We start from the raw sequence: 9,204 nt of genomic DNA, 5'->3' as shown, positions 1-9,204 counted from the left end.
ATTGACAGGTTTTATGAGTCAAACACATACTTTACACCCTCTTTTTGTTATTTAAAAGAAGAACATACCATTATAACATATAATGTTTGCTAAATTCCGAAAAATATTATTTTATAGCAAGTGAGTGGAAGCAACCCTGAGTGGCATTGGCCTAATGACATCGTGCTTGCTGATCCCCAATTCAATGAACCAGGGGTAGTAGATATGATTATATGAGTCGATAGCTACTATGACCTTCTTCTCGATGGATTTATCCGCCTCGGTGCGGGACAACCAGTGCTGCAAAATACTTTGCTCGGATGGGTTGTTTCTGGCAGGGCTGGGGTCAGCCGACCCGAACCGGAGATAGTTAGTATCGTCCACGTGTGTACGCAAGATTTCGATGAGAAACTATCCAGATTTTAGGAGTTAGAAGCTTGTCAGTCCTCTAGTACCATGTCAGTAGAAGAATCCACTTGCGAGGCTCACTTTGTCGCAACGACTGCAAGGGACACCTCTGGTCGATTCATGGTAGCACTTCCGATAAAACCGTCCGTTATATCCCTGATGGGAAACTCCTACGAAATCGCCAAACGCCGCTTTCTGTCGTTGGAACGCCGTTTACAAACCAACCCTCAGCTCAAATCTGCATACTCGGCTTTTATCGAAGAATACCGTCTACTGGGACACATGAAAGAGATTACAGATATCAAGCTACCAACCCAGTATACTCCCTACTATTTTCCGCACCACTGTATCGAACGTCCTGATAGCTTGACCACTAAACTTCGTGTCGTGTTCGACGCCTCCTGCGCCACTGATACTGGCATTTCCCTGAATAACACGCTTATGGTAGGGCCAGTGGTGCAAGATGATCTTGTATCCCTAATTCTGCGATGGCGAATTCATAGGTACGTCATTATTGCGGACATAGAAAAAATGTACCGTCAAATCCTGATGAATCCTGCCTTCCAATGTCTTCAGTGGATACTCTGGCGAGATGACCCTTCGGGGCCGATTCTGATCTTCGAGCTAACGACGGTGACTTACGGAACCTCTTCGGCCCCATATCTGGCTACGCGATGTTTGTACGAACTCTCCAAGGAAGGTCATTACTCGAACCCTTACGCCGCTAAAGTTGTAGGCAAGGACTTCTACATGGATGATCTGCTTACGGGATGTAACGACGTAGAGGCTGGGAAGATCTTGTGTACCCAACTACTCCAGCTTTTGGGCTCTGCTGGATTCCAATTACGAAAATGGTCGTCGAACTCTCCAGAGATTCTTGCCCACATTCCTCAACCGCTGCGAGATGAACGCAACGTCCTAGGACTGGATCCAGGAGCTTCGATCAAAACGCTAGGTCTGAAGTGGGAACCCGCATCGGATGTCCTGGGCTTCCACGTACCGAAATGGAAGGAAAACCATCACATTACCAAACGGATTGTTGCTTCCGATACTGCCAGTCTGTTTGACCCTCCAGGCTTCCTAGGACCCATCATAGTAGTCGCTAAACTGTTCGTGCAAGAACGAATATCTCTTGAGATTTTGTCACAATTGCAAGCAACGGATGCATCGCGAACGAAGAACTGGTTTTCTCCGTACAAGTGAATACAACAAAGCACTGAAGGTCCTCGTTCGGATCGCTCAAAGGGAGTCGTTAGAAGAAGATATGCAAGCCGTAGCAGTCTGTGGTGAAGTTAACCGCAACTCAAAATTGAAGACACTGGCCCCCATTTTAGATGATGGAGTGCTCAAGGTGGGTGGCCGTCTGCATAACGCACTGGTTCCAGAAAATCGTAAGCACCCGATGATTCTTCCCGCAAACCATTTGTTCACGGAGATGGTAGTAACCTACTACCATCAGAAGCTTCTGCACGCTGGCCCACAGCTGATGATCGCTAGTCTTCGGGAACAGTTTTGGCCACTGAGAGTACGCAACTTGGCGCGGAAAGTGGTGCAAAGCTGTCTAAAGTGCTACCGTTGCAAACCGACCGTCCAAGAGCAGCTGATGGGGGACCTTCCCAGCGAACGGGTGACTCCAACGTACCCGTTTTTAAAAACCGGCGTTGATCTTTGCGGTCCGCTCTTCTATCGTCACATCGGACGCAAAACACCTCCGGTGAAATGTTATGTCGCCATCTTCGTGTGCCTGGTCACAAAAGCGGTGCACATCGAATTGGTGGCAAACTTAACTACCGATGCCTTCATATCTGCCATGAAACGGTTTATCGCACGACGCTCGAAGCCAGCAATTATCGAATGTGACAACGCGAAAAATTTCCAAGGAGCGTCCCGAGCACTGGCCGAACTTCTAACGCAATTCAGATCCCAGCAGCACCAACATGCCATCGTTTCCTATTGCGTAGAAGAAGGAATTCAGTTCAAGTTTATACCCCCTTGCTCCCCCAACTTCGGCGGGCTCTGGGAGGCCGCCGTTAAGTCATTTAAGAAACACCTCAAGTCAACCATCGGTACAACGGTCCTCTACAAGGATGATCTGGAGACGCTACTCGTCCAGATTGAGAGTTGTCTCAACTCCAGGCCACTCACCCAACTGTCCACGGACCCTGAAGACCTTGAGGCTCTCACGCCAGGACATTTTTTGGTACATCGTCCTCTAGTTGCTGCTGCAGAACCATCATTTGAATCTATGCCACAGAACCGGCTCGATCGCTACCAGCAGACGCAGGAATTTGTAAGAAGGATATGGAAACGTTGGAGCACGGATTACCTTTCCGGTCTACTACCGCGTACTAAGTGGACTCGTCAGCGTGATAACCTTGCTGTCGGGACATTAGTGCTCCTGAAAGAAGAAAAACTGCCACCACTGAGATGGTGCCTCGGTCGTGTCGTTCGAATTTTCCATGGCGATGACGGGAATGTTCGTGTAGTCTCGGTGAAGACGAAAAATGGTGAATTCACCCGTGCAATTAGCAAGGTCTGCGTGCTTCCTATCCAGCAGCCAGCAAGTGCTGATGAGGATGATGTTCTCGCTGCAATGTAGCATCTTGCAAACCCTACGGCGCCGTAGTGCCGTGTGTGTTGTCCCGTCAAACCATCAAATGCAAAACTAATGTTTACTCTCGTTCCATGCTTATCCAATGCTAACTTATCCACATAAACTGGCTACTCTGGCCGGTCATCCGTTCATTTCTGGCTTCTGGGAGGCATCGTGAAACGCTGGCAAGGCTACTCGTCGAAGACACCACAACTACCATGGTGGCGGAGGTCAACTTTCGCTTCAACCACATCGCTGACGCTTCAAATTCATTGGCCTCCGTATTCAACCGTTCACAGTCCGAACACTCTCCATGGCCGCCGAACATGCTCCAGGATACCATCGTGCACAACAGATTACGTCCGAAGGTGAGTTGTTCCGGTTTACACTTTTCTCTCATTGGATACTACATCAATTCTTCGCTCCGAGGTTCAACGGCAAAAAGAAAATACTAACCATCAATGACGACCGAGGTCCAGTATCCTACCACATTGAAGCCTGCTCCTAGTAATGCTACCACCAATGAATGAAGAATCGTGCGAAGAAAGAAGTCGACGTCCAACGAAATCAGATTACCATCCCGAGATCGAAGTAGATGTCAACATCCTGAAGATGCACTGTTGAGCGTACGAGTTGCGTGAAGATCAACAACGATGCAAGTCGTACCAACGTGTCACAGGGTCAGAACCGACGTGCCGGTAACCACCATTCCCAACCACCGACTGCGAGAGCCGAAGACCAGGAGTGCCAGAACAACAGTTTAGAGTAGTTACATTAAACCTAATGCAGCATTTCAAATGAATTAGAATAATGAATTTTGCTGTCTCTTTGAAAATCAAATTAGCTGTAGATCAGGAATATTGAAAACCGCACTTTTCAACAGAGGCCGGCTATGTTAACAATAAATACGAACACCCTAGGATTAAAGTTATAACAGTTTCAAATTTGTTAGCAGAGTGTACACACTACCACGCATCTCTCTTATCACCTATCGGTCTGATAGAGTGAGTGAAAGGATATCAATAGGCTTTTTACAATTCGTGTGCAGGTCGTGTTTGCAATCGGACTCTTTACATATTATATCACCAGTATAGAATAGCCAGGCCAGTTCAATTCAATAAAGACCGCCAACCTAAGAGCACTTCTTCACTAATAAACCGTTTTTCTAGTCTGATACCGAGCCAATCTAGTTTCTTTTATTTTCGCACAATCCACACAGATTGGAAGAAAATTGAACCTTCCCAAAAATGAATAAATTAAGTAGGAAGTGACTTGTCTGTCCCAACTTAGTTCACCCATTTTTGGGTAGGTTCAGTTTTGATCAATCTGGATGGATCCTACTCAAATCAGGGAAGTATTGAAATAGCGTGTGGGTGGATTTATTGGGATGGTGTTAGAGGAAAATGAAAATATTGATACAAATATTGACTACATCAGTAGATGCGCCCGTTCCTCGGCAACTTTTGTCAGGATGGTTGCAATTTGACTCAGAATATTCCATCGGTTACAAAAAAATTTAGTGAGGAGCGAACCTGTATTGATAACCCCACCGAAATATTGTTTAAAATATTGATGGAAATATTGACTGTCGTTTGTGGGTGCACTTATACCACAGAAAAACACACATAACACTACCATATTTTTCATCAAACACGCATTTACCGGTCAATTTACATTTTTCTTAGTTTGTAGCACCGCCGCTTGTGGCGCGCATAGTCAATTTCCTTCCGTTTGACGTTTGCACTCTACCGCCAGCTGTTTAGCATACTGCCCATGACAGTATACTCAACAGATGGCGGTAGTGTTTTAGTGACGATTTTTTACAGTGAGAAATATTAAATGCGTTATGTCTGCTTGTCTGTGGTTATACCTTCAACAGTGTTAGACACTGAAACAAATAAAAACATATTTTACCTTGATTTAACTGATTTTTTTCTCTGTTGCTCTGTATAACTTCTAGAAGAAAAAAATACCCACTTGAATTCCAACTAAGGTTTCGCAAGCACACAAACAAGCAAAACGTGATAACTTTTTCCTTCTCCGAACTCAAAGAGTTACGGAATGCCAAGCGATAAAAGTAGTAGAAAAAAGCCTCCCATTGAGGAAAAATGTGGAAAATTCCTACTTCCTGACCACCATTGTGCGTTCTCCGGCTCCGGATCCGCGCAGTTTTTTGTTTGTTTTCAATAAAACACGGCTGCAAAAGTTTTCCCCGTTTTTGTCCGACAAAGTTGCTTTGCGTTTGTTTTCAATCAAAGGAGTAAATTGTGTGCATTGTGTGGCTGTGAGTGAAGCCATCGTCAGGTAGCAGCAGTACACCCCCCCCCCCCTCGTCCCTCACTGGATTCTCCGGGATTCAACAAACGTAATAAAAGCATAAATCATTTAGTTAGGAGCTCGTCCCGTTCGCTTTACAAGCTCTTTGTAAGTCAACCGATTGGAACAAATTACCACTTGAATGCAACTCATTGTCGACGAGTGGCTGGCTGATGCAACTCGGCATGCCAAAGGTCCCGCTTCTACAGTGCACGAACGTTCGACAGAGCACCCGTTAATTAAATTACAAATCAGATATCGTCTCTAGTCTGCTAGCTTATGCGGACCAGAACTACGCACTCTACTCATTCTCTCCGAAGTGTCTATAGGTTAGGTAACTTGTACTTTGGTAGAAGTCAGTGTTCTTCCAGTGGCAGCCAAGTCGGGAACATCACCGGGGAGGGTTAGTTAAATTGTTGATTCAGAGCAAATCGAGCGGAAATCTCCGCATCCAAGAGGGCGGCTGATGCGACGAGAAGTTTGTTCAACTGAGAAATCCGTTGATAAGCAGCAGGCCGTGCGTGTGGCAGAGCACGGCTCGCTTCGATCCACCAATTATCCTCTCCTCCCCTGGCTTGTGTGTCGATTATCCTCTTTCACCTTCACCCAAACCGATTAACCACAGTCATGGTGGGGATGACCATGCAAAGTAAATCATCCATAATGAACCAAGCGACTCCATTTTAGTGGATCGTTTACGGGGTTGTGATTGATATGAACCAGCTCAGCAACAATGGGGAGTAATAAAGAGGACGTGATTGTGGGAAGGAGGAAAGAGGAAAGAGAAAATGCAAAAGCTTTTCTCAAATCGCCACCATCATCGGGCTTGAATGGTTATAGCAAAAAATCGTGTGTTGTGATATGAGAAAGTGGATGGCTTAGAGCGACCGTTTTTGCTTACAAAGCAGTAAATCGTGGATTCAATTCCAGACCCTTTCATATTATTTTTTTGAGTCACATTGCTTACAAATCATGTTTTCTGAGCAGAGAAAAGTAGGCTGTGCCCATGTTATTTTTTTCCGTTGTAATTTTTTCTCGATAATTGGCTGCTGATTAGGTAAAAACGACTTTAGTGAAGAACCCGCCAGGACCGAATTTCCAACAAATGCTGGAGCCACAACAGTTGATCAAGCACTTAGGAGGAAGCAATTCAAACAAGCTCTACCAGAGTCTGGACCATTGCATGTTCATTAAACTGATGCAAAATTTGACTTTTTCGCTCCACAGTGCTTAAATGGTTTCAAATCGGGTCCTGATTAGCCTCCCAAAGTTACAACTCATTTGGTTAGAAACAGACTTCGCACAAGCCATTTGAAGTTTGCATGTAAATTACTATGGGAAATCTCAACTTTTTGTTCATTGCCTTCTAGTCTTATTCCATATTGAGCTGCGAATTAGTTCGATAGGCATTCTTATAGAAAATATTCTCAGCTACAACTTTGCTGAAGATTGTTTCTATGTAAAACGATACAGCAAAAAGTTATTAATTATTTAAGAGATTGGTTAACTTATGACAAGATCAAACAGCTGCTCTGTAGGCAACACTGTATTTTGCAGTGTGACATAGTAGCCATGATTTTTGTGTCCTATTCAACGCCCCAGAAACACCAATGTTGGCTGCTGAGCAGTTGATTGAGACATCAGCGCATTGAACCATTGATAACTTTCGATCATTGCATTTAATCAAAAAGTGGTCTTCAGCAAACTAGTAGCTGGGAAAATTTCCTACAAGTATAGTTGAAAACTTTTGAAGCATACCGATATGGTGAATTATTAGATAGACATGAACAAAAATCATCTCACTGCGTCCTAGCAAGAAGTACGGTCGACTTGTTTCGCGCTCCGTTGTTTTGGAAGTTTTCTCGGTATTCGCTTGATATAAATTATCAGTTTTTTTCTCACTAAGTGACTCCTGGCATAGTTCCCGGTAAATTGATCGAAAAGTGAGTTTTTTTTAGTAGAAAGTGTCATTTTCGGAACGATTAATCCGTGCTATTGGTAATTCGCAAACCAATTTGGGCATCATCGTTGCGTGGTCACGCATACAAGCTCACGTATCATCATCATCGAGTGTGAGCACCCGTTCCTACATCTACATCGTTCATCATTCATCGTGCGCCTGTGTGCGCTGAGTACCGAGCCTCGATCAAGTGCACCACAACGAAGGTCATCCACGCAGCGCGTCTCTTCCAGCCATCTGTGTAAACGCCTACACATATAACGCTCGGTGGTAGTAGTATAGAATTATCAGATAAGTTTTTTTCCTCCCCCATTAGTTAAATTTTCATTTTGTATTTCTGTGTTTGTAGTGTTTTCTGTGTATTGTGTCTGTGCGTTCAGTGGGAGAGCGTTTTGCGCTCCCACTAGTTGAACAAAATGGATGTTTTGTCAGAAGACGACATGGATGACCAATCATCTCAGAAAAATGATGATGTCATCCATGGTTCGTCGTCTCAGTCTGACAATGGGCAGGCTGAGAAAAGCTCCAGATTGCGGGCCTACCCGAATGACTCGACTGGCCCATGGGTTGTCTATTTTCAGCCCAAAAACAAACCCTTGAATGTTGTTCAGATATCTGATGATCTGACAAAGCGATTCTCTGCCGTGACCGAAATAACGAAGGTTAGGCACAACAAACTTCGTGTGACCGTCGCTAACCTGAAACAGGCTAATGAAATTGCTGTTTCCCAGTTTTTCACACTGGAATATAGGGTGTACATTCCAGCCTCTGATGTGGAGATCGAAGGCGTGGTCACTGAGGCGAGCCTGAACCCCGAGATACTGGAGAAGCAAGCGGTTGGCCGATTCAAGAACCCCTTGCTTCCTCCGGTAAAGATACTGGCCGTTCATAGAATGAAGTCAGTATCGCTCAGCGAGGGTAAAAAGAGTTTTACCCCCACAGACTCGTTTCGGGTGACCTTTTCTGGATCTGCCCTTCCTCAATACTTCGAGCTGGGAAAACTTCGTCTTCCTGTGCGGTTGTTTGTACCTCGGGTCATGAACTGCCAGAATTGTAAGCGGTTGGGACATACGGCCTCCCACTGCGGCAACAAGGCACACTGCTCCACATGCGGGAAGAAGCATGAGGATGGCGCCTGCGCAGCTACTGCACCAAAATGCGTGTACTGCAACGGAACTCCTCCTCATGCTCTCTCGTCGTGCCCGGCGTACAAACAGCTCGGGGACAAAATGAAACGCTCCCTTAAGGAACGTTCCAAGCGGTCTTTTGCAGAAATGCTTAAGACAGCCACGCCATCGACCAATGACAAAAATCCCTTTTCTCTTTTGTCAGATGACGAGACTGACTCTGACTTGGCTGAGGAGGGAGTTTCTTTCAGTTTTCCGGAAGGTTCTGCACGCAAACGAAAGCGCATCCGTTCGCGGATTGTTGCAAATAAAGAACCCCAAATCAGCTTGCCCAAATCAAGGAGTGGTGGAAAAAAGGAGACTTCTACTCCTCCTGGATTCCGCAGAACTGACTATACCCAGGATTTTCCACCTCTTCCGGGGACATCCAAAACCCCTGATGCCCCAATTTTAAGAACAGAAACCCCTTCTTCATCTGGGTTGTTCTCATTTGATGACATTGTGGACGGTATTCTCAAATACCTCAACATTTCTGATCCTCTGAAAAGCATTGTCCTCACATTGCTTCCGACTGTGAAATCCTTCTTGAAGCAATTGACTTCAAAATGGCCCCTTCTTGCAGCTATCATCTCCTTCGATGGATAATTTTCCAAACGAGGTCGGGGATTTGATCACTGTTCTACAGTGGAATTGTCGAAGTCTTATTCCGAAATTAGATTCGTTCAAGTATTTAGTCCATAACAATAATTGCGATGCATTTGCCCTCTGTGAAACATGGCTCTCTTCAGAAATTGATCTCCCTTTTTATGATTTTAACATTA

The 9,204-nt window shown here is 45.1% G+C and overlaps 1 protein-coding gene across 1 annotated transcript; it reads left to right on the top strand.

Moving 5' to 3' along the window:
* Positions 1 to 1,651: 1,651 nt before the first annotated feature.
* Positions 1,652 to 2,986, top strand: LOC135705545 (uncharacterized). The gene has a single exon (XM_065227318.1). It carries the CDS (start codon positions 1,652 to 1,654, stop codon positions 2,984 to 2,986), a length of 1,335 nt encoding a protein of 444 aa, XP_065083390.1.
* Positions 2,987 to 9,204: the final 6,218 nt, after the last annotated feature.

The sequence above is a fragment of the Ochlerotatus camptorhynchus genome, unplaced genomic scaffold, assembly GCF_037179485.1.
Source record: "Ochlerotatus camptorhynchus isolate MF236.1 unplaced genomic scaffold, CSIRO-AGI_Acam_v1.1 ptg000268l, whole genome shotgun sequence".
NCBI classification, from domain to species: Eukaryota; Metazoa; Arthropoda; class Insecta; order Diptera; family Culicidae; genus Ochlerotatus; species Ochlerotatus camptorhynchus.
This window is presented reverse-complemented; position numbering and strand designations above follow the sequence as displayed.

Coding starts and splice junctions, on each gene's coding strand:
- LOC135705545 (XM_065227318.1), top strand. CDS start 1,652: ATGCAAGCCGTAGCAGTCTGTGGTGAAGTTAACCGCAACTCAAAATTG.